Below are 25493 nucleotides of genomic sequence, written 5' to 3'. Positions count from 1 at the left end.
ACGTTGTTGTTAATAATTCATTCACTTTTAGATTTTAAAATGACATGCCTTTAATCATATTTTTTGACATTGACCGAACATTCAGACAGTTTTGAAACATAATTAACTGTGGAATCTTATGCTGGTAGCATATACATTCCAATCGCACTTCTCTTGGATGGATTTCCACTTATATCTTGTTATGCTTGATCTGACAACCTTAAATTCAACATTTTCTTGATTTTTAACTTCTAGAAAAAATTAGTCATGCTGCTTGTTCTGAAAAGTCAATCATACTTTTTATTTATCAAGTGAAACATCATACCTAAGTAATGTAGCTACTGGAGATTCTTTTCACTTCCTGTTTAACCTTTTCCTAGATTTCCTAGCTATTGATGTTTCACCAATTTCTTATTGGTGCTGGTGTTATGAGCTCAATATGGTCTTGAAGTTGGTTGTCAATTATTATTGAAGGTTTAAGAATAGAATGTCTTGGATTGTCTCTTGGTTATTTATGTTATTATTTGTTCTTCTTCATGTTGAATCTCACCAAAGGAGCTTGAAGCTGCTAAAATTTTAGAAATTCTTTTTAATGTTTTTACTACAAAACCGCAACTATTGAAATGTGAATAATTCTTTTGCAAATATATAAAAATTCTAAATTCGGCTTCTTTAGTTATAAACATTATGTTTCCTGTCCCTAGGTTTATATGAAATCCTATATTTACTTCAGACTTGTCACTATCATAATTTGTAACTTTAGTATTTTTTTTCCAGAAAATCACCAAATGATATTTGTTAAGTAATTAATGAAAGCTTTATATCATGATCCAACTACTTGTGATTCAATGTGAATCTTCAACAAAAAGTAACAAGAACACAAATTATCTCCATACTGCACTCAATTAGTGAAATGAGAAAACATCAGATCTGAAATTTCGATCAAATCTCAGATCATAACTTCAGACATACGTGACTAAAGTTCACAATGTCATTATGAACTTTGTGCTTTGTATTTTGAACCTTTTTTTTTCGTGTCTAAAGTTTCAATGATTCAACATAAAATTAGATGTTCAACTTCTAAATTGTAAGTTTTTGGTGAAAAAAGCATGAACTTTGCACGAAATCATGCATTACTAAGTTGGATGTCCAATTTAGACATTATGATTATGAATTTAAGTTGATGCATAATTCAATAGTCGTTTTTAATCAGTAAAGTTCTGACAATTCATAATCATACTCTCCCCGTCCCAATTTACGTGATACTCTTCCCTTTTTAGTCTATCCCAAGAAGAATTATATATATATATATATATATATATACACACACACACACACACACACACAATCAAACCTCTCTATAATGGCAGCGTTTGTCAGAAAATTTCATGGCTGCTATAGTGAGGTGTTACTATATATATATATTGACATTTGATGTTTAAATTTCATTTAGCTGTTATAAACAAAACTAAGCAAAAAAAAAAAAAAATACTTGTCAATTTTAAAATCCCAATTGGTTTTTAATATTTCATTAATTAAAAATTGAAAAGACTAATAAATTACTAAGAAATTCATAACTAGTTATATCATACCGATAAAGAATTAAAATCTAAGGGACACATGCATTTAAAATTAATTGAAAGTTTAAATTTTCAAGTTTGATGTAAGAATTCTAAAATTGTAAATTGTTACATAAATTCCAGTCTCTTAGTAATAATATAACTTTTGAACTGATTAAGATTTTTGTTCAAACTTTCAGCAAAAAGGAATTCAATGGCTTTCCCTTGAAGGCTGTCTAAGAACTTAATAGTATAATTGAAGATTTTTAGATATTCGTACTTGAAATTTACTATGTACATAACATTAATAATGATTATCATGAATATTATAATATTTTATTTTATAGATAATATATTTCTTACAAAATATTACTCCCTCCGTTTCAATTTATATGAACCCATTTGATTGGGCACGACATTTAAGAAAGAGGGAAGACTTTTGAAACTTATGGTTCAAAATAAGCCTTGAAATTTTGTGTGGCTGTAAATCATTCATAAAGTGAATTTGTTTCCAAATTAGGAAAGAGGTCATTCATTTTGGCACGGACTAAAAAGGAAATAGGTTCAACCAAATTGAAAAAGAGGGAGTATTACACAATATTTGGATGTGGTTGTTATAGAGAGGTAGTTTTACAAAGAATGTACCGCTATAATGAATGCCATTGTTGTTATAGGCAGAATGTTATTATAGAGAAGTAAAATATAACATAAAAAAAAATCGATTCTGGAGAAAATTGGGCAGTTATATTGAAATCTTTGTTATAATGAATGGCAATTATAGAGAGGTTTTACTATGTATATATATATATATATATATATATATATATATATATATATATATATATATATATATTTAAACTTCCATTTTACGCTTAATGAGATAATATAGCCACACAATTATCAATGGCTTATTGTAGACACAAATTTCAAAAGTCATTAATGTATTCTTATACTTTGTGTCTAGTTAAACATCTTCACATAAATTGAGACGGAAAGATTACTAGTTTCATTGATCATAAATGCAAAATTTTAATATTCATACTAATTTTATGATAATAAATGCAAATGCTCACAATGCTATTGTAAATTAAATTCTGCAGTTTTTGATGAATCTATTGCGGTTTTTGAATACATCAAATCTTAGTTGTTGAAGAGGAAGATCCCTCTCACATGGATCTTTGAATTCAACTTTCATATTGCGTACGTAGGTTTTGTTTAATAAATGCAAATGCTTACACTGTTTGTCACGTCCCGAACCATGGCCTAGGCGTAACACGACACTCGGTGCTTAATTGCATGAGACCGAGCGAACTCATAGGCTGGCTGAGTCAACATGTGATACCATACATGCTAAAATAAGGAAACAAGACTGACACATGCCGATCTACTAAAAAGTTTGGCTGAAATATATATTAATCGCGGAAATACTGTTTAAGTCTAAAACATCTGAAATAAATTCCATCCAGCCTAACACATCAAAATCTGCTAATATCTGACTGACTAGACTATGTCTATGAAGCCTCTAAAAAAATACTGAAGAGATAGCTGTCTAGAATCTTTGGAATCGAAAGCAGGATAACGCCCCGAAGGAACTAGGATTCACCAAGCAGCTGATACAAGTAGCCCTAGCTAGTGGATCATCAACCTGTATATCGTGATGCAGGCCCCCAAGCAATAAAAAGAGGCATCAACACATTTGAATTGTCTTTGGTATGTAAAGCAACTGAAAGAAGGAATATAAGTACTGGCGATAGCGTAAACTGAACTAAACAGGAAGGTAAGGATATGAAGTGCTCCCTGTTCTGAATGAAGAACCACCTGTATAACTGTAAATATAAACTGTGGGCTAGGGCCCAAATAAATGTGCACAAAACTGTAGCCTCAGGCCCAAGCAATATGTATGCATAAACTGTGGCCTAGGGCCCAAAAATACAGATACAGGTAACCAACATTAAGCAATTTATGATACTGAGATTGAGCTATAACTGACATCATGATAATCAAGTTTCTGATTATGGAACTTAAGTCAGTAACTGTTTACACACTGATTGAGACTCATGCGATGTCAATACACAAGTCTATGATGATTACGTGTTGAGTTCATAATATTCAAAATGATAACCATGAACGAATTATGAAACTATATCCCTAGAAGATAGAAGTTCTACAACTATTCATGAAACTAGGGCTAAACTATATTCTGAGGCAATTTACTGATAAATATGAAGACCGAGGCGTAAGGAGAATCATGAACATCTCCTAACGTAGATAGTTAGCCTCGCATACCTGTATGTGCTCTAAAATTTACAAGAAAGATCTGAACTTTGAGAAGTTACTTTTATCCAAATATAAATTACTTAGTACAAACTGGCTACAAGTTAAATATATTTCATAAACTATGTTCTCCTACATGTTAAACCGCGGTAGTAAATGTAAGGGAAAAGGACACAAATGGCCGCTGGGCCATAAATAATCATCATGTTTGCCCATCTATTCCCAAACCCAAAAATTAGCCCATAAACTATTCCCATCTGGTAGCCAAATATGTAGCAAGCCTTTTGTGGCGACTTTTAGTTGCCACAAAAGATTTAAAAAGTCGCCACTAAAGGCTGGGTGGTCCAACAGCCCCATCGCCTTTTTTTTTTTAGTCAGACTTTTTGTGGCGACTTTTAGGGCTGCTACAAAAAAATCAAGCTTTTTAGTGGCAATTAAAAAAGTCGTCACTAAAGGTTAAATATCTCAAAATATGTATAATATGTGTATATTTAATAAGAAATATCCCAAAAAACTCTGAAGCAATTTTTGTATATAATATGTATCGTTTGTGTATAAAAATATGTATCGCATTTATCTGTAATGTATAGAAACTGTATAAAATATGAATCACTAAGATATGTATCATTTTTGTATATAATATGTATCATTTGTATATATAATGTGTATTATAGAATAGAAAATTGTATCATTTTTGTATATAATATGTATCATTTTTGTATAGAAAGTGTGTATATAATTCCAGCATGTGTATATAAACTATATCAGTCTTGTATAGAAAGTGCATCATACGTATAAAAAATGTATTATAGAAACCGTATCATTGTGGTATATAATATGTATCACTACTGTATATGTTAAAAATAAATATCATATCATTATTGTATAATATGTGTATAATAAATGTATAATCAACGTATAATTTATGTATAATAAATGTAAGATTAATTCCAGCACATGTATATAAAATGTATAATTCTTGTATATAAAGTGTATATATAATTCTAACATATGTATATATGCTGTAGCAGCCCTTTCGTGGCGACGTTTTTGTGGTGACTTAGTCGCCACAAAAAATCTTTTTTTTTTTTTAAGCGCTGGGCTGTTGGGCCGGCCAGCCTTGACATTATTAGCCGACCGGCCATTTTTTGGCATTATTTTAGACCGAACGGATACCTAATGGGATTAAATCCAAACAGTAATTAAATGTGAAATTAATTTGGCTGAATGTACACACAATGTCCTTTTCCCTTAATATTGGCTAGATGTGAATTTCGGCTGAAATCTCAAGTTTTCGGCCCACGTATGAATACTAGGCCCATATATATATATATATATTATAATAATAATAGGTGTCACAAAGAGAGAGCCACTTGTGAATTGGTATCCACCATTTATATTTGGATCTTTCTTTCTAGGGCTAAATAGATAAAGCTTAGCCTTTGCTCAGCTCTCAATTATATCTTCCTTTTCTTTTCTCTCTAATTTTTTTTGTGTGTGTGTGTGTATACATATATGTATGTATACGTACAGCTCAGCTTCCGCTATTTCTAGCTATTACTCATTTTAGGTAACTATCCTTTAACCCCATCTTGTGTTTTTTTTTCTTCTGTTAAAGATTGTGTTTTTTAGATACCCTTTTAAGGATTTGAAACTATGTTTTATGTGGGTTTCTTGATTTTCTTATCTGGGTTAGTTCTTTATTGTGAAAGTTCTCTTCTTTTTTATTGAAATTTTTGTAATTTGACATATCAAGAATGTTTAATTTGTCTTTTTTGGGGAAAGATTGAGTTTTTCTTACTTTTGATAGTTCTGTTTGTCAAATTCGTTTAGTTCTGTTCATGTAGGTAAAGGCTTTTTACCCTTTTGTCTGTTTGTATTATTTTATCTGCCCTTGTATTGAATTTGGTGCTGCAAGTGTTGTTACTGATTTATCTAATACATGTGATATATTTTATCTGATTTTAGGTGAAACTACTGTATTATTTCTTTTCTGAATTGGTAGTTACAGGATTTTGGGTACCCTTGAAAGATTAGAAATTAGGTTTTTATTTAGGTAATTAGAAATTAGGGTTTTGGTAAAAGATGTTGTGAGGAATTGTGGGTTGGGTATGTAAGGTTCTTGTTTCTGGGATTGCATATATTTCTCTTTTGGAGTCTTTATTAATTGTGTGAATAATTGGGGTTTTATTGGCATTGTCTTGCTTTAGATGTATTCTTTGGAATGTCAGTGCCTTCTTTTTATCGAAGGCGTACAAGTATGTGTGGTCATCGGTCTCCTACTTATGGAGATTATCAGCTATGTTTGCTCATTTTTGATGTTTAGATTGACAGCAGCTCTTGCGAAGTGCTGCCTGAATTCCTTATTCAAATAGCTCTTGATGTTTAAGAACATCCACAGGTTAAATATTACTGTAATATATGTCTAGAGAAATGCGTGAGTAACTCTTAGATGCATCGATCATAGTGGAATGTGAAATAGTTCATTGGTGTGCTAGGTTGCTGTTGCAGAACGACTAAATCTTTCAAAATCCTGTGTAGCCAGCTTTGTGTCTATGGGCTTTACCACTTAAAGGTTTTAAAATTGCTGCTACTGATTTTTCCCCTACTCCGTTTTCTTCCTGCAACATGAATATGTCTTTTCTTTCTGCAAGAGTTAATTTGTGATTCTTTTTTTTCTCCTTTAAAACTTATGCTCTTTTAGCTTATCGACTTTACCTTGTGTTGCGCTGACTGTTGTGTCCTTTGAGACTGTTTGGCTAATGTTGGATATGTTTTTGATGTAGTTTAGAACAGGATTTAGTGAAGCCTGGGCATGCTAAATGCTCTAGTTTTAGAAATTAGGGGGTAGCAGCATCTCCTCAAATATAAAGACTAGTTTACTAATTAAAAAATGATTTTTGTTTGTGTGAGTAGTAGTTTACTTCAACTTGTGGATACCAAGTGGTATGGCACCTTGTCTTTATGGATGACTCGAGTAGCGTCATACACATATCTAGTACATACACTTTGAAATTATGAATCAAGCATGACTGCTTAGTTTAACTATTTGTATGTTATCTGTGCCCAGCTGTGTAAATTAGTGTTATGGCGTTTTTCTGATTTTGAAGTTGTGGTCATTGGTGTACTGATCCTTTCTGAATACATGAATCATATTTCTATTTCTTTTCTTGAGCGGCTTTCCTCTTATGTTTTTCTTGGTTTTGATATGCGTGGCTTCCTTTCCTTTCAAAGGGGGATTCATTATTTTTCTTGCTGCTTGAATGTGAGCGCAGATCCTCTTGTGCTATTGAATAAGTCAGATCTGGAGGAAGAAGATGGTGTAAATAACATAGTCTTTTTTCTGAAGTGCAGGGCACTCTGTTCACGATTGACCTTGTAAGCACTCTTGTGTTTATCTGCCATGTCCAGTGATCTTGTATCTCAGCAGTTCTCAGGACCACCTGAGGGGCAGCTGGTTCAAATGGACCATGTTTCCAATAATCCTGACTCTATGGCACATATGCAGACAAGTATTGTTGGACACATGCCAAATATTTCTGCATCACACCAATTTGTTTGGTCAAATGAGCCTACAGCCAACAGATTTGATACTTCGGTTCCAGCCAATCAGCTGGGGCAGATGGGACCCAGAATGAACCCGCAGCACTTCATGTCACATCAGCAGATTGGAGGAGATAGATATGTGCCAAATAGTCCAAGTGCGCAGAAATCGTCAGTACTCACCAAACGGAAGGCTGAGATGGAACCAATGCCAAATAAGCGGACCGCACAGGGAGCTTCTTTGTCCACCTCTCCAGGTTTTGTGCAGCAATCTTCTGCTATTAAGAAACCTGGACAGCAACAGTCAAAGTCAACTTCTGGAAGTTCACCAAGTCTTCCCGCATCAAGCAAGAAAATGACGCGGAACGAATCCATATCCAATAAAACTGCCTCCCAACGGTCGCAGACTCCAAAAGGACGAACAATTCAAGTTGAGCCAACCTCCAAGGCTCAGGGCGAGTCCTCTGATGCCGTGAGGTCCAAAATGAGAGAATCACTTGCTTCGGCTCTGGCGATGGCATGTCAGAATCCAGAAACTGTTGTAAATGCTGCCAAGGATCAGAGTGAAGCAGTTCGTTCTCAGCCTTCGCAAATGAATGTAACTCCGACAACTGCCAATGAAGGTCTACCTCAAACCTCTGTCTCACATGTACCTCAAAACTGTGGTGATGTACTACCTTCAACTGGTGCTTTTCCCGTTGATGGAACTAATGACAGTCAGAGTTCATCTCTTGGGCTTCATGATGACGTGAGCATGGGAAACTCTATACCTTGCTCTAGTGAACTCGAGTTGCATGTGGATGATGTTCCATTCAGTGACAATTTCTTTGTCAAAGATGAACTCCTGCAAGGGCATGGTCTCACTTGGGCGATGGATCTAGATATGCAGTTAAGAGAAACTGATTTCCTCCAGGATGCTGAAAAGGCCAATTTGTTTGATGAGGGCCTAGTTGGGGATAAAGATGAGCTCGCAAAAGCATCTCCAGAAGATTTAGCTTTGCAAATTGAGGCGGAACTTTTTAAATTATTTGGAGGTGTGAACAAGAAATATAAAGAAAAAGGCAGGTCTCTTCTCTTCAACCTAAAAGATCGCAATAATCCTGAACTGAGAGAGAGAGTGATGTCAGGTGAGATACCCCCAGATAAGTTATGTTCAATGAGTGCTGAAGAACTTGCATCAAAGGAGCTATCTGAGTGGCGGACGGCAAAAGCTGAGGAACTTGCTCAAATGGTAGTTTTACCTGATAATGAAGTTAATATGAGACGCCTAGTTAAGAAAACTCACAAGGGTGAATATCAGGTTGATTTTGAACGGGATGATAACAATATTGCTGCTGAGATATCTGCAGGTTCCTCAAATGTCTCACAGTTTATGCCGAAGATAGAGAAGGGGAGAAATTCTGGCCCTTCTGGTACGGATGAGATTGGAAGTAAAGAAAATGTTCCCAGCCAACATAATAGCTCAGAAAAGCAAGATGTGAAAGATAGCTTGGTAATTCCAGCTGATGGGGCTGATTTGATGCAGGGGATGGTTGTAGAGGAATTCAAGGATGCAGAATTTCTTCCTCCTATTGTTTCCTTAGATGAATTTATGGAATCACTCGATTCCGAACCTCCTTTTGAAAACTTGCCTGTCAAAAACAATCGTTCTGCACCTCTTCCATACAAAGAAAGAGCAGAGGACCCTAGCAAAGTTGTGGGTTCTGGTCCAGCCACTGAAGACCCTGCTGTTGCTTCTGCAGACAAAGCTATTGAAGAGGTCAAGGATCATGTCGAACAAAAGGATTCTCTGGTGGTATCTACAGGGAGCCCTGTAGTAAAGAAAGTTACTAGCTCTGGGAATTTGCCTGTGAAATCTGCTGAGAGCCTTATCAAGATGGCAGGACCACGTGGTAATGCTTCTACAGCTCCATGTATCTGGGGTGGGGCACTCCAGCTTACTATTTCATCTTCGGTAACAGTCTTTGGTTCGTTTAGAAGGTATGCCTATTTGCTAAAATAGCTCAGCAGATCATTTTTTGAGCAATTACTATTTATTGATGTCATTCTCTTGTTTATTTTAGCGCATTGTTGTCACATTTGAGTCTCTACAGGTCATATTTCTTTCATACCATTTTTCTATGAGTTTTAGTACCATGCTATTTTTTTTGTTCCTCTTGATAATTGATAGTTCTTGAAAATTCTCTCTGCCAAAATAATGATTGCGACTGCAATTTAAATGCATGTTGCATCGTTGCCGTTGTATGCTTAGGATTAGTTTTCCTTTATTTTCTTTTAATAGTGCTTTGCGTTACATTTCCTGAGTGGATTCTCTATTTTTTCTTCTGTGTTTACTCCCCTCTAGAACATTTAGAATGTTGTACGTGTTGATTAACTTTATAAGCGGTGCTAACAAGAGCGACATTTCTTCTATTTTCTTATGTTTCAGTGGTGAAAAGACACCGACTAACGAGTGGCCAAGTTCTCTTGAGATCAAGGGTAGAGTTCGACTTGATGCATTTGAGAAATTTCTTCAAGAGCTTCCTATGTCACGAAGTCGTGCAGTCATGGTATCTTATGGTTCCTCTTCCTTTGTTGTAGTTGGTCTTTTCTGCCATACTTCAGGTCGCAGCTTATTGCAGACACTGTGTAGCTTTTTCTTATTCTTTGATGACTTCCATTGTTGTCAAACTAAGAATGTATACTCCAGCTATTGGGAATACAGCGATATGCAATATATGGTTGCTGAATGTCTTGGGAGCATGTGTCCTTCCTACTGTTTTAACCTTTTAGTGGATGATTTTCTTTTTGGGTTAAGCTGTGGATGGAAATGTCTTTAGTTGAAATAATTAACTGTGCTGCAGAAGGCTCTATAGATTTTCTTTAACACCCTCAAATTAGGCTCTTTTTTTCCAATGTCAAGAGGTATCAAAACCCTTAAGATTTTAAGATAAAATCAATGGAGCACTCAACTCTACACAATAATTAGCTTTTTGTAATCAGTATTTAGTCTGCGTAAAGATACAATTTTCCGACTCGTTTGGCTTAGCCATCATCTTTAACCGAAGTGGATGACTAAATATTAAGTAAATGATGCAATGATTCTACTTCTGAATGGTCAAGCTTACGCCTTGAAAGCTGTAGTTGGGCAAGCACGTTATATTTATTATGGTTTCCGTAAGTTGTGAAATCTTCAACTCTGTTGTGCTGATCATATTGCATGTGCAGGTTGTTCAATTTGTTTTGAAGGATAAGTCATCTGAGAGTGAACGGGCAAACCTTTCTGAGGTACTAACCTGAGTTAATCCTTTCTTTTAGCAATTCTTGTTCTGTAAAAATCAACTGGTTTATGTTTTTGCTTATTTGGTCTTCGATAAATCTTTACAGGCGGTGGAGTCATACGCTTCAGATGAGAGGTTGGGGTTCGCCGAGCCGGCACCAGGGGTGGAACTATATCTATGTCCACCGCACATACTTGATATGATAAGCAAACACCTTTCCAAGGACCCTAGAGAGCTATATGATTCTACAGAAAATGGTCTAATTGGCGTAGTTGTATGGAGAAAACTTCATATAAGTTCAACAATATCACCTAACTCTTCTTCGCACCATAAACACGGCTTGAAAAAACAACAGATGATTCCTAGAGGACAGCACGAAAAAGATGGAAATGTTAATGTAAATTTGATGCCTAAAGGAACCATGCCCCCCATGTCTTTGAAACATGATCCCGCAGTGGATGACGACGATGATATTCCACCTGGGTTTGGTCCCAAAGCAGTCCGTGACGATGATGATTTGCCTGAGTTTAATTTTTCTGGTAACTTAAATGCTTCTAGGCCTAGGCACCCATCTCAAAATTTGACCCATGGGTCAAGAATGCCCCTATATAACCAACCGATACCTTCTCGTCCTGTAGACCAGATGAGAGAACTTGTACTAAAGTATGGACAAACTGGAGCGGCTACTAGTAACGATAGACCTACAAATGTTGGTCTTGGAATTGAACCATGGAATGATGACGACGACGACATCCCCGAGTGGCAGCCACAAGCCCCCCCAGCCCTACAGCGTCCTTCATACCCTTTAGGCCATAGTTATACGCGGCCTCATTTGGCTCATCATAGGCCATTGGCACCACCTATGGCTTTGCCTATGCAGCCACCAATAAATAATGTTCCAAACAGGCAACAAATAATGTCACCCAGGGGGCAATATCAAGTTGACTGGAGAAGGGATCCATCAAGGGCTAGGGGATTCTGAAGTTTTTCTTTTTGTTAGTTTAGTGACTAGCCATGATGTAAATTCTGATTACCGTTTTTCTTCTTCAGTTGTGTTTGGCTTTTAGACTTTAGACTAGGTAGTTAGCTTTTCTTTAGATGTTTTAAACGAGAGTTTATTTTGTACTTTCAGCATAAAACCTAGAGAATTCATGTTCTCTTTTCCAGTGGTTTATTTTCACTGTATCTCTTAATTTCATGAAAAGAGAAACATAAAGATATTCCATCTCTTAAGCGTTATTTCCGTGGCTGGATATAGAGTGCTCTTCTCATTAATCTCTTTTCTGACTGATGCAGGATAGACTAAACAAATTTATAATGGGGTTTAACAGCATTAAAAAGTTGGACTTATCTTTTTCTTCTTCTTTTTGATGTCATGCTTTAGTGTGAATGATCTCGTAGTTGCACTATTCATTTGATATTAAAAATCTTAGGGACAGGCCACTCCTATTTGATTTTCATTTTTGTTTTTGTTTTGTGAGTGAAATAGATGGTAAGAGAGAGGAAAAGAATACCAATTAGTTAAATAAGCTGCCAGCTTTCAAGTACAAGCCATACCACATATCGTAATTGAAATGTTAGTAATATAAACTCAAAAGTGTCAATATCTGACATTCTATTAATTCAATCCGCACTAATGAGAAATATCAATTTACAGACTTATAATTGACATAACCCCTTTGCTTTCATCTAAATCAATTAAAAGAATCTTTAAAAAAAGAAGTGCTATACCCTTTTGCAAATAGAACAAACTGTTGAAGGAGAACTTTTTTCTTTCTTTTTACAAATGAATGCATCCACAATAATACTCTATATTTCTAATGTGATTCTGCAGAACACCAGCTGGGATTCTGAAATCAATAGCTAGCTCCTCGATAGTCACATGATACGTTTGAATTAGCCCCCCAAAGCGCGCTTGAGGGCAGCTCTTTGGTCTGTTGTCAATCTTGTAGGGAATTTAACATCAAACTTGATCTTTAAATCACCCCTGTTGCCAGGTTCCTTTGTGATCGGCATGCCTTCTTTTGCAAGCACTAGCTCGTAACCAGGCCTGACAATTTCATTCACTGGAATCGTCAACTTGCGACCATCTAATGTTGTCAGGTTGACAGTTGTTCCTCCCAATGCCTCTGCTAATGTTACTTTATGGTTCCTAATAAGGTCATTCCCGTCTCTCTTGTAAACGTCGTGGGGCTTCTCGTCGATTACAAACACGAGGTCTGCTGGAAGCTGGTTCAACTGCTCATTCCCTTTGTCTGGGAATGTTATCTTTGTCCCTTTCTTCCAGCCAGGTTTTACATCAATGGTTAAAATCTCTGATTCTGTCACTAACCTCCTGCGATAACTCTCGTATTAAATATTTCAGCAAAGAGAAACCATGTATTCATCAAATGGAGTTGAGATAGAAATGCCAAAAAAGTTGAAATAGGAAAAACATTTGTGTATATTTAGCAGAATTCTTAGAAAATGTTTGTGAGTTGCATCCGAACAAACGAGTTAAGATTGTATTTACAAGTACCACTATACGTCAAGAACCAAAAATCAATACTTGTATTAGTTGCAATGCTAAGCAAGTCAACACTTCATGCTCCTTGTTCATTCATTGTTTAAAGTTCAAATAACCTCCAAAATGGTTCACGAAAAAGAGGAATAACAACTTCTTGTTACTTGATATATTTCGGTTCAGTTTGCAGGAACAGCTCCATCATTTGCTTTTCTCCATTTAAGATTAAAAAGATCCCGAAGAAGGTTCCATCCTTAATGGTCACTATATGCACAAAGATATCTCATAACTATTTGTCACTTATAATACCTGTCGAATTCTACAAGTGAAAAGATTTCAAAACGATGGACAGAGAGAGATGTGCTTACCCATTCGCATCAACCACAGTTCTAGAGATCTTCATTTTCCTCGTCGATCCAGAATAAAGCTCCTCAAGGCTGCAAGGCAATTTACTCTCCACTGGTGGCGGTTTTTTGGGCATAGTAGCACCAGTTCCATCACTAGCTGTTCTAAAAATATTCTCACCCCCACCAAATCCTCCAAATAAACCACTTCCTTCTGATGAGAATCTTGTGGACTTTACTCCAGCCCCAAATCCGAATGGGCTACTCCCGAAAAATTCTGCAAAAATGTCCTCAGCATTTCGAGGATTACCGTTAGATCCAGGTGACGTGTCTTGTAGACCTTCTTCACCATACTGATCATAGACTTGCCTTTTCTGAGGATCACTCAAAATCTGAAGAAAGGAGTAAAACTTGATAGTCAGAATTCATGATACCAAGATCTTGTTCAATCTTCCATGTCTATGATCATTAGAATTACTGCATAAATGATACTTTTGATTTTAAGATTCACCGTTTGTCCCAAAGAAAGGTCCCAGAGATAATACACTAAAACATATAGAATACAAAACAAACAAAATCTGTTCTTTTTTGTTTAGCAACGCGTAAGGAAAGCAATCAATTCTACGACCACTAGCGTTATGAGAAGAAAGAGGATTGGACCAGAAGACCAGTTTGTTAAAAACAAGGGTAGACCATCCGATAACAAAGAAAGAACTTTCAATTATACAGCATTTGAAAGATAGTAAAAGGGAATAACGTCTCGATCCTCCTAGCAGCTTTAATATCATAGTTTTCATAAAGTAAGACTTCCAAGATTTTTCCTTAACGCTACACATTCTTTTCACACAATTAGCACAAAATGTTGGCAAAGATCAAACTTTCAAAAGGTTTCTAAAAGAAATGCCATTACACATTATACCTAAGAAACAACAGAAGCAATCAACAACCATCCTTTATGCCCTTCAAGTACATAAGAATAACTCAAATTTTTATGCATTATGATTATATTTAAATGCGTGATATATGACATTTCTATAGATATATGCACATTAAACAAAAGAAAAAGATAAGCGTGACAAACTTCATAAGCCTCAGATATTTGCTTGAATTGAGCCTCAGCTTCCTTCTTGTTGTTGGGGTTCTTATCAGGATGCCATTTCATTGCCAATTTTCTATAAGCCTTCTTTAGATCATCATCTGTCGCGGTCTTCCCAACGTTCAACACGTTATAATAATCCACCCCCATTTTTCTCTACCTAAATCCAATTTCCAATATCATCAAAATTCAAACAGCTCCTTATCTTTCCAGCAGTTCAGCAAAAAAGGAGCCCTTTAGAAACTGCAAGTTCAAAAAAATTACCTACATCAAAGTATGAAAAAGAAAAGGGCAAGTAACACATTTGGCCGGTCTGCCAAGAATAATTACATTCGCTAACCAAATATACACTATTATGTATCAAAAATGTATATTTATGTATATTATACAAAAAAAAAAAAAAAAAAAAAAAACTATTGCTGGCTATTAATTTGATGAACGGCTATTTATGTCAATTTCTCAAAAGAAAATTCCTAATCTCCAATATTGCACAAGAAAAACCAATTCAAGATTATCAGAAAATCAAAGAACACAATCAATCTTTCCCAGCAATTGAACAAGATTAAGCATATACCCAGATCAAGATTAGCCATAAAAATGAAAATTCCATTTTGAGATTATGCAAAAGATTCAAATTTAAACATAAATCGTCAATCTTTTTCACAGTGGAGTAAAAGGGGTGCTTTGAAATATCAAGTTTTAGCACATACCTTGATCAATTTTCACAATGAAAATAAAAATTCCTTTTTTTTTTTATTTTTTTTTTTACAAGGAATTCTACTTCAAGATCACCAAAATTTTCAAATTCCTATCATCAAAACGATTTTCAGTACATACCTTTATCAATATTCCAAAGGAAAATGAAATTTTTGATAAATTCCAACAAAAAATTCAGAGTTTCAGCACATACTCAGATCAAGAATTACCATGAAAATGTTGAAGGGAGAGATATTAGAACAAAAAATTTGAAAGTTTTATGAAATATATAGAAAAAAGTTGAAATTTGGGTCACTTGATATTCAAGAAATAAAGAAATTAGATTTTGTTTTATTCGTAGGAAGTGTTTAACGCAAATGTTGTTTCAGCTTTACTATTTTTCTGACATTGTAACGAGAATAACGGAATCTCATGCACTATCTTTACTTTCTATTTTTTTTTTTAGTTATTTTAAGAAAGAAAAATGTTATCCCAAAATTCTTTAATAAGTTTCAAATGGTGTTATTCATACTCACTCTCTTTTTCTGTAACCATATACTTCCCTTGTTTGGTTGAGATGTTAATTATTCATTCCACCAATTTTATCATATATGTAAAATATTTTAATCGTGGTACAAGAATTTAAAGAGAATATTTTACTAAAAAAAGTTTACAGCCAGATTATACTAGGATTTGCGCCGCGTGTGGCCTATTCGGGGAAAGTGTTCATACTAAATTTTTTTTCATACACAGAACTCAAACCTGAGACCTCTGATTAAGGGAGGAGCAACCCCATCTAACATTACTGCACCACATCATAATATGCCTAAATATCATGAATTATATGACTATTGGATACACTATTGAGAATCGGAGGCTTAACATAGTCCTCCTTTTTCAATATTTTCTTCTATTTCTTTGTATTTATTGATTGTATCTTCTTGTTGATTTCACGATCATGTGCAACTAAACTCCTCTTTCTAGGATTATTTGACATGAAATGATTATATATTTTAAGAATTGAATTTTTGTGGCAATTTTTGTGAATTTTTACGCATAAATTTATGTTATGCGTCGAAAGTATTGAGTTCAGATGAATCCGATGCTGATATTCTATTTCCGCCTCTAAGAAGAAGAAGCAAAAAGGAGTAACAATGCTTTGGACTGAAATTTGTCAACACTGGCTAACAGTTAAATAATTTTTAAAAACTTGAGATAACTTAATCAGGAAGGTAAAAGCTGATTGCCGGGTGAAATTAACACACTTTCTCTATAAGATGCTCCATGAGGTTCTTTGCAAATAAATTTTACCGAACATCTTTTCAAATGACTAACATTTAAATTTTGCCCTCATTTTAAAAAAAATTGCAAATATAAACAAATCAAAGATATTCTCCTTCCTTTTCTTTCTTCGTTCTGGTGTAACTTGGTATTGTGTAATTTGTGTCTATTCTCTTGTTGCAAGTTTGTCCTTTTGATCTTTGTTCATATTGTCAAGTGCTTTAGATTCCCACGTTTTCTAATTCTAGCTCCAAATATGGTGTTGATTGGATACGTATAATTTTGTCATAGTTTCTGTGAAACGCTAGATAAATGTTAACGACTATACAAGTACCAGATTGGATCGCATTAACTGTTACATGACACTTAGATTGGCATAGAAAGGACATTTTGTTTCTTTTAACTAAAGTTAAATTGTTAACATGTGATCATTGTCTTGCAAACATTGCAATGTACCCATTAAAACGTCCTTAGTCCAATAAATGGGAGGACTAAGTCTATGTCTAGTACTTAATTACATTCTGTGACGATTTCACACACTTTGGCTTTATTTGATTTCTCATAAGTTTAAGGCATTTGAATTCCTAAAGACAATACATGAATGAAGTTGAAAATCAAATTTAGAAGGATAAAAATCTTAAAAACTGCTAGCTTGAATTGCAGCCTCTTGACAATTGAGTCATCTTGAGACAGTGATGTTCAACTTTGAAAATCAAGTCAACAAACCAGGAACCAAATAACCAATCAGCGGGCGTCATTATATAGGCATTTTGTGGAAGCACCTTTTGATATAACTATATGTTGATACCAAATCTAAAAAATATGTCTCCGGGTAATTACTTACTTTATCCAAAGAAAATAAAAAGAAGTTTCCAAGTACTCCACAGTCTGCTGAATGCTATTGAAGGAGTAGAACGGAAAGCCTATTAGATTATACCTCTTAACATTCCTCAAGTTCCTTTCCATCCCACAAAAAAAATAAAAATAAAATAAAAATCAAACAATAAAGTGCAAACAACCAAATAGTTAGAACTCTCAAGAGAGAAAGGTTAAAAAGGAAAAGCGGAACGCATATAGTGAAGACATATATGATCGATAAAGGGCGATGCCCTCTTTGGCAATTGCATTTTCACTTCGTCCCTTAATTACAGGAAAAGTAGAAGCCTACATGGCTGTTGGCAACTGGCAAATCATTTGACATCGACTACAGGTTTAAATGCTAATAACATGATGTGTTTAATTATTGGAATTGCACATCAAATTTTCACATCAATGCCACCGTGGATAAAAAGCGACAGATAGCTCGTTTTCTACTAACTGAGCATTCTTATCACCTCACATGTTTTGCAACAGAAGTCGTATATATCTAGCAAGCTAACAGCTTTTAGCCCAAAAGAAAAGTGATGGAAGAAAATGAAATATATATGAAGGCAACTACTATTCCTTAAAAAGCATCTCTCTCTATACTAGCATGTGGGCAGGGTGGCAACTTAAAACGCAGAACTCTGGCGCAAATTTGCAGTTGCTTCAGTAAGAGAGCTCAAAAGGGTCTCACCGACCTCAGCTTTGCAAAGGGGACATGTGTTGTTGATTTTCAGCCATTTATCCACACAGTCCTTGTGTAAGAAATGAGAACATGGTAACTCCCTCAGCTCATCATTGTTCACATACTTTGCCAAGCAAATGCAACATGCCTGTTAAACCAAAGTCAAAGGGTTACTAAGATGAATTGGTGGAAGTAATTCAGAAGGTTACATGCCTTTTGATTACTCCTCTTTTTTTTTTTTTGTTTTGTGGGGGGGGGGGGGGGTGGGGGTTGCTGTGCACTATTAAACAAGTGCTTTTGCAGCAGCAATGGCAACTATCTTTGTGATCTCTACCATTGTGATCATACATTACACCTGAGGTTTAGAAACTATATATTTTCTCTAATTTTCCAAAAACAATGGCGTTGGTATGACGTCAAACAACGTCCAAAAGAAAGAAAAAAAAATAGCATAACGTCAAACAATAGAAAATGGAAACAAAATTACATAATCAAAGGCATTGTGAAGACAAGATTGTACTAAAAGTTCTGTTTTGGAGAAGGCCATTGGTCTCTGCATATTAGCAGAGCATGTAACCTCAGAAATCCAAAACATTCTTAGGCAAATGAATAGCATGCTGTCTCTCTACTCTTAATAGTAAACTGCACTACGGATATAGCTGGAATATCAACATGTTCTCTTGAAAAAGGCCATGTGTCCCTGCAGTTCAGGCAAATTTTGGATGTAGGATATCTCAGGTTAATATGTGATTGTTTCACCCAACTCTCAACTCCTACGCTAATCTCTGCAACCCTCTACACATAGCTTAGATACAAGTCTCCACCTACTATTCTCTTCACATCTTTCTTCTCCCTTGATTCAGCAATTACGTTGCCACCCAACTCTTTTCTGCAGTCAATTATTTATAACTCAAAACATCATGAAGGGAACAGGAGAACGGATCAAATTTATCCCGACAACAGCGAGTGACAATACAGTTTATAATGTACAGCAACAATAATAGGTCCCTACTCTTTTTTTGTTGACCCTCATTTCAATTGATTGGATGCTTGAGCACTCAGATTTTCGTGAGTCTCTCGGATATAAAGTATCTCCCACCCCTTTCTCGTTTTTGTATGATTTCTCTTGCATTCCGAAAATAAAAATCTTATATTGACAGATGAATTTGGCCAGTATTTCCTAATGAGTAGCTTTAGGAGATAAAGGTCTCCCTTATATTCTCCACCCATCTGCGAACGGTTTCCATATTCACCCAAGTCCATGTAACACAATATTCACCCAAGTCCAGACATGTTTTACCCTCCGTGAGATCCTCCAGCAAGTTTTGCTTTGACACATTTATTTCTTCGAACTAAAGCTGCTAGAAAATTGGAAGGACAGAGGGCCTCTGAGGAGGTGGGGGGAGGGGAGGTCGCAAGTACACAGTTGTAAGTGACAAGTGCATTTCATCAACCATTTCTACTATCAAAGCCATTAAACAAGGAAAAATAGCACTTTTCCCCCGTCTGAAAAGCTAAGGGAGGAGTTTGTCATTCAAATGCTACAGCATACAAATATATAAAAACTATTCACTCAAGGTAGAAGAAACTGGTCAAGTACTCAAGTTCATATTTCTATTTAGGAGCTCGCGAAAGACACCAATCGGATTGAGAGAAATCATAGCACAAAATTCTTTAACACAAATTCATCAGCAAAACATCTAAAAATCTATGGAAATGACAAAGTGGCGGTTTCCTTTTGGGAGAACATTATAATCTCCCAATCAAAGCTTAAGTGGAATTTTAAGTTTGTAAATTGCAATTATGCTAAAAGTCAATTTGTGCCACTCACTTTGGTAGAAAACGCAGGGACGAAACATCGCCCACCCTAAGCAGATTTTTTTCCCAAAAGATTGGTTCTCCTTCATAAACAGAACCAAGCAACCAGATAAACAATCTGAGCGTACACAACTTTTTTTGTGTGTGTTTTAGTTGTCTTGCATCTGTTTGAGGAAGAACCCAAAAATGTATGTTTGCTGCAGTTCCAGAGCTGAGTTGTATGATAAAAGGCCTTTGAAGGCAACCATGCATTTGGAGAGATTGAGAACATTTCTGTTAGATGTCAATTAAACTCACTTATCTAATTTAATGATTTGTACCCTTTGTTCTAAATCCAGGTACAATGGATATTACAACCCTTCGCCTATTTTTGCTTCTCAACATTTGGCTAACAAGAAACAACAGCAGCCATCTTACCAAAATATGCGGGAAAGAATGAATCTAGAGGAGGATTCTGTCTATAAAGAGGAAAGTAACCTATATAGCTTCTTCTTCATCCTACTCATCTAAATTGGAATACCAGAGGGATGGAGAAGAAGAAAAAGGAATTAACTACTGAATATACATCATAATTTTCCAGTGCTAGCGTCTTAGTGGCTCAATGGAACCGATGAAAAGAAGCATAACAGGGTTCAGATTCCATTCAGATGCAATTGCCATTCAAACGCAGAAAAAGAATTTCTGAAATTGTAGCCCTGGTTAAAACCCATGTGGCGAGACCAAATTAAAATCAACTTGAAATAATCTGTTTCTACTGCCAGCCAGAGTAAGAAGGTATGTACACCACAGGATATGGCTTAGGAATAGCAGCGACGAGGGAGGGAGAGAGAGAGAGAGACAGAAAGATTAAATAAACTGTCTTTTTTCTTTCTTTTGTCTCGTTTCTAGTGGAGGATGGTGGAGGTTCAAGCAGGCAAAGTTTCTTCTCTTCAAAAGAGAATTTGCCACTAAAATTCTTATTTAAAACGAAAAGAGATTTTGCCAATAAGATGGACAGAAAATAAACCAGAGAAATCTGTCAGAAAGGAAATAAATTTACCGCATCTTCTCCTGAAATCACACGCTCCTTTTCTGTTCCTGCAGCCACAACCCCACCTTCAGCAGCCTCTTTGTTGCCACTTTTGTTTTTCTTTATCTTGAATTTATAGATCGGAAGAGCATTAATTGATTCTGGTGTGGCGCCTTTGTTTTGAGTCAGATCTTCTCTGAAGCCCATGACTGAAATAATGCAGGGGAGGCAGCAACAGATTGTTGCACATAGGATAAATGGCATGGCATACCCGATACAGCTAAAGGTTAGAAATACTATACACAACCTGTGGATAAATAGAAACATGAGCAAATAGGATGCTGGTAGAGAAGACAGGAAGTACAGAAATACCCCAAAATGAAAACACTAGTGAAACATCACCTGTACAAGTTAGGAGCCTCAGAGGAAGAAGAGTGTCCGCCAAATATCCAGACATTGCCAACCACAAACCACACTGCAAAAAAACAATCTAGTGCCATTTTGAAGTACTCAACAAGTGCCTTTAGCCTGCAATAGGGAAATAAACTCCTTTAGTCCTCAGTTCCACTACTCAGCGCTCCTTTACATTTATTTCAATACAAGTTCCAATACCAGATGAATGCAAAATAATGGAAAAGGAAGAGCGCTGCGATGCAGATGTTGTCATCCGAACATCTCTTAGAATTTTAAGTATTGGTCCCAATTAATTGAAGACGGCGATCAAGGCCCAAAACTAAACATTATTGATATACAAAATAAGGTCATGTCCTTGGTTCTAGAAATATCAATTAAAACTTGGCACAAAGGAGATGATCTTATAGACAGATATTCAGCGAAACATCTATTAGACATTAAGTTATAGTCTCATTTTGTTAAGGAGCTTAAAAATCAAGTTCCAAAATTTTATCACGTAGTAAATTCTAGAAACCATAATTAACAGTAAGCAAGATGAACTTGACAAAGCTAAAGTCGTACAGAAATATCAATTCTTCGACGAGTTGTCACAGAGAGATAACCATTCGAGTATAAACAACCACGGCCGTTTTACACTTGAAAATAACGAAACTTCTATATTTATATTAGCACGGCCATAATTTACTTACAACTCTTAAATGGCAACCAATCATCGAACTACAATAGGCTTGGTTCAATTCCAGATTTTTGTGGTTCAGCTTTTTCAGCTTCTGGTTCAGATTTCACTATAAGATAATTTTTGTTTCGTTTTTTTCTTTATTATATAGTTCCCCAAATTTCTCTTTGTGGGCCCGAAAATTCTGACATTATTAATTTGGCTACTTGCTAAGTAATCCATCTCACACAATACATTTAGTCATTTAATGCAGCATATTATTATTTCATGTATGGATTATTTGTATGACAAATTAATTTCCAGTTTCTTAAATTAAAGTGGAATCGAAGTGAAATAATTGGCATGACGCAAAGTCAGACGCCGAAACTTAACCTAATTAGCAAATGAATTAAACCAAAGAAAAACAAATGTTTTGGCTCAGCTTGTTGTCGTGAAAATTGAATAATGCTCATCAAGTGACGCCAAAGCTGAATCAACGGTCACAAACTATTTACTTTTTTCACGCATAAACAGTTTTTTCACAAAAGATGCTTGATGCACCATAAGACATGAGGCATAAGCACAAAAATTGGACATCTCTGACACCCACTCAATATTGGACCCCTGGATCACTTCAACTAAGTAAATTCCACAAAACAGAACCCATAAGGAACGTATATATCCCACAGGACAGAATAAGTCGCACAATTTCCCAATATGACAAACTGCATCATTTTCTCACGATGTTATTTACCTGACAGTGCTACTCAATTTGAAACTAAACATATTGCTTCTCAAATATCTAATACTTTAAAATTCGTGCTGTGGGTAGATTTCCCTAGTTCACTTGGTAAAACGATGCCTTTAGGCCCATCTTGCTAATTATGCCCACTCAAATCAGAGCAGCATATAAAATGAAGGGATTGTATGAGTGCACATGTCCAGTCTTGCAATAGCACATAAAGCACAGGGTTAAACCAAATCATGCCAGGAATGAAATTTCTGACATTGAAATTTGGAAGATTTCGGTGAGTGTTTAATAAGGACAAGTACCACGTAAACAACAATATTACGCACCTTCTGCTCCGTAGTCCACTACTTTGACCACCTGTAGAAGCTGTACCAGTTGTCTGACGACCTTCGCCTTCTGAACTCCTTGTACTTGAGGAAGATCTGACCGAGACTTCAGTCTGAGAAGAAATCTGTTGCTGCTGAGATGAATCCTGATCTGAATTCTGATTTCTGTGACGAAAACGCCAATAGAGAAGAGGGAGGATTGCTACACACCCAGATGCATAACCAATGATCCATTGGGATAGAGGAGCACGTGGGTGCTCATCCCTCGATATGGCCAACACTGCAATTGCTGCAATTATTTGGCTTAATGTCAAGACTAGTTCGATGGATATCCATAGCATGGAATTAAGAGGACTCCGATGGCGGCGCCCATTTCCTCTTCGAACAAATGATGAGTTCCTCAAGTTTGATCTATTAGCAGAAGAAAATGCATGTTGGGAGACGGGAACTGCTGTGCTTGTTGATGGCGGATGTTCAGCTTGTTCATGCAGCACATTATTGACTGGTCTATCATGGGGGTTGCTTGATGAGGATGGATCACTGCTACTCGTTATGTCAATAACATGCTCATTGTTGCTACGGCTATCTGCTTGCTCCATTAATAATTGAAACTGGTTAGTTTGGCTTTTCCTGTGTAGCCCTATTGAGGAAATGGCCATCTAAGTCCACTGACTGAGAGATAAGTATAGAAAACATGGGATGCAAAAGTCTTAAGCAGTGCAAGTATGAGTTCGCCAGAATGAAAGAGACTCTTCTTCACAATCACCCAGTTAATTCAGGGACTGCAGCAGCTTCATATGATTAATCTAAGCAGTTTTTCTGTTCAAAGTGCAACAAAAGCAGAATGGTAAGTATCCTCTTGTCTCAACTTGAAGAGCGTGAGACTTCATCCCCCCAGGTCAAAAGAAAAGAAGGAAAAAGCAGACAGGAAGCAAGAACAATCATAATCATCAACCTTGGTCTAAGGAAAACTGTGATTTGTATAGTACGACGAGAACCGAAAACAAAATGGCAAAAATACTAACATAATTCAATAAGACAATGCATAGATTGGTTTTCCATTATCCACAACTTCCCCAGAAACCAAACTAAGATAACCCTCATACAAAATTATTTACTGAATGTTCAATATCATTGTCATGACCTTTAAAAACTCAAAACTCAACAATTCAACTACTCCGCTTCTATCCGGGACTACTTGATGATCCGTTCACTAAGCATTGCCATAAATCTACTAGCCATCCAACCAGGCAAGTATAGAACTAGCTCATAAAACTCCTGATGCTTAGTCGAGTCACCGAGTACCTGTTTCTAGTGGGAGGTAGCAGGTCTTACGTGGAATTAGTCGAGATGCACGCAAGCTGACCCGGACACCACGGTTTAAAAAACAAGTACTTAGTGCTATCTCAAGAAATTCTATAACAATCCTTAAATTATACAAGCAATCTAATTTATCAAAAGCCAATATGATACTAACGATATAAACATTTGCAACCACAACACAGAACCCAACACAGTATAGCATAATTTCACTAAGAAGAACCCAAACTGACACACTAAAGCTTGTTCCCACTCATCAACCGCAGAACTGCACTTACCTATAAAAAAAACCCGCAGAACTGCACTTAGCTATGCAAACACCAGCAACATAGCTTTTTTTCTAAAATAGCTGTGGTATCCGGGCCAGCTTGCGCATCTCGACTAATTCCACAGGATACCTACCACCTCCCACCAGCAACAGGTACCTTGTAACTCCGTCCACCAAGTCTAGAACAAGACTAGGCCAGATAGGAAGAAATCACCTAGTGTTTTATTTATGCTGGGAGTTGAACCTGAGACCTCATGGTGCTCAACTCACTTCATCGACCGCTAGGCCACAACAACATAGCTACTCCAATAAGTAACCCGAAAAAGCAAATCCAGTAAGAACCCACTAATGAACAACCAAACTAGGACTATGCAGCAAAATTCACATCCATAATCCCACTAACAAGAACCCCAATTCACAAAGTAAATCTTGTTCTTGTTCTAGGTCACCAACCAAAAATCCCCAACCCACACGTTGACCTGAATGGATAATTAATCACTCAAAAAAAAAATACAATAGAAAAAATAGGATTATAACCAAGTGAAGAAAAATCAACAGATTAAAGCTAACAAATAACAATCATGTATAAAGAAAGTACCAAGAACAACACAAATGTACCAAATCTTCAAGGGTTATATTATTAACTTACTTTTCTTATCTGGGTTTACCTATAATTCAAATTCTACACGATCCATTTCATAATTTAATTGAGTACTGACCTGTAGCTGGAGAATAAAGATGAAATTTCTGTGAATCGAAAGCAAACAAATAAAAAATCTTTGGATTTTCCACTCACTTATTATTAAGCTTTCGTTTTCTAAAGTCACGCGTTTTCTTTCTTTGGAATTTGG

At 35.9% G+C, this 25493-nt stretch overlaps 3 protein-coding genes across 6 annotated transcripts; 1 reads left to right on the top strand and 2 right to left on the bottom strand.

Moving 5' to 3' along the window:
- The first annotated feature begins 5194 nt into the window (after positions 1 to 5194).
- Positions 5195 to 11854, top strand: LOC132029802 (uncharacterized). Of its 3 annotated transcripts, none has more exons than XM_059419166.1 (5): positions 5195 to 5382; positions 7167 to 9335; positions 9784 to 9904; positions 10563 to 10622; positions 10722 to 11854. In XM_059419166.1, exons 2-5 carry the CDS (start codon positions 7216 to 7218, stop codon positions 11595 to 11597), a joined length of 3177 nt encoding a protein of 1058 aa, XP_059275149.1. In that variant the 5' UTR covers positions 5195 to 5382; positions 7167 to 7215; the 3' UTR covers positions 11598 to 11854. The 3 variants fall into 3 exon arrangements, with proteins under 3 accessions (XP_059275149.1, XP_059275150.1, XP_059275151.1); XM_059419167.1 differs by having other exon boundaries at positions 7162 to 9335; XM_059419168.1 differs by having other exon boundaries at positions 7088 to 9335.
- A 347-nt stretch (positions 11855 to 12201) lies between these two features.
- On the bottom strand, positions 12202 to 15693 carry LOC132029803 (uncharacterized). The gene is made up of 3 exons (XM_059419170.1): positions 14544 to 15693; positions 13487 to 13854; positions 12202 to 12950 (listed from the first exon to the last, which is right to left on the bottom strand). Exons 1-3 carry the CDS (start codon positions 14706 to 14708, stop codon positions 12512 to 12514), a joined length of 972 nt encoding a protein of 323 aa, XP_059275153.1. The 5' UTR covers positions 14709 to 15693; the 3' UTR covers positions 12202 to 12511.
- Positions 15694 to 17624: 1931 nt separating this feature from the next.
- Positions 17625 to 23713, bottom strand: LOC132029800 (E3 ubiquitin-protein ligase At1g63170). 2 transcript variants are annotated; one of them, XM_059419164.1, is made up of 4 exons: positions 23055 to 23713; positions 21311 to 21436; positions 20939 to 21215; positions 17625 to 18229 (listed from the first exon to the last, which is right to left on the bottom strand). In XM_059419164.1, the coding sequence occupies exons 1-4, from the start codon at positions 23711 to 23713 to the stop codon at positions 18026 to 18028; spliced, it is 1266 nt and encodes a 421-aa protein (XP_059275147.1). In that variant the 3' UTR covers positions 17625 to 18025. The 2 variants fall into 2 exon arrangements, with proteins under 2 accessions (XP_059275147.1, XP_059275148.1); XM_059419165.1 differs by lacking the exon at positions 17625 to 18229 and adding an exon at positions 18354 to 18970.
- Positions 23714 to 25493: the final 1780 nt, after the last annotated feature.

The sequence above is a fragment of the Lycium ferocissimum genome, chromosome 9 (assembly GCF_029784015.1).
Source record: "Lycium ferocissimum isolate CSIRO_LF1 chromosome 9, AGI_CSIRO_Lferr_CH_V1, whole genome shotgun sequence".
NCBI lineage: Eukaryota > Viridiplantae > Streptophyta > Magnoliopsida > Solanales > Solanaceae > Lycium > Lycium ferocissimum.
Note: the sequence above shows the minus strand (reverse complement) of the source record. Positions and strands in the feature narration are given on the sequence as shown.

Excerpts from the sequence above, each read along its gene's own strand:
- LOC132029802 (XM_059419166.1), top strand. The coding sequence starts at position 7,216 with ATGTCCAGTGATCTTGTATCTCAGCAGTTCTCAGGACCACCTGAGGGG. Across the intron at positions 9,336-9,783 it reads GTCTTTGGTTCGTTTAGAAG|TGGTGAAAAGACACCGACTA; the intron begins GTATGCCTATTT and ends CTTATGTTTCAG. Across the intron at positions 9,905-10,562 it reads CACGAAGTCGTGCAGTCATG|GTTGTTCAATTTGTTTTGAA; the intron begins GTATCTTATGGT and ends TTGCATGTGCAG.
- LOC132029803 (XM_059419170.1), bottom strand. The coding sequence starts at position 14,708 with ATGGGGGTGGATTATTATAACGTGTTGAACGTTGGGAAGACCGCGACA. Across the intron at positions 13,855-14,543 it reads AAATATCTGAGGCTTATGAA|ATTTTGAGTGATCCTCAGAA; the intron begins GTTTGTCACGCT and ends TCCTTTCTTCAG. Across the intron at positions 12,951-13,486 it reads ACTGTGGTTGATGCGAATGG|GAGGTTAGTGACAGAATCAG; the intron begins GTAAGCACATCT and ends GAGTTATCGCAG.
- LOC132029800 (XM_059419164.1), bottom strand. The coding sequence starts at position 23,713 with ATGGCCATTTCCTCAATAGGGCTACACAGGAAAAGCCAAACTAACCAG. Across the intron at positions 21,437-23,054 it reads AGTGGACTACGGAGCAGAAG|GCTAAAGGCACTTGTTGAGT; the intron begins GTGCGTAATATT and ends TCCCTATTGCAG. Across the intron at positions 18,230-20,938 it reads TGATTTCAGGAGAAGATGCG|GCATGTTGCATTTGCTTGGC; the intron begins GTAAATTTATTT and ends TTGGTTTAACAG.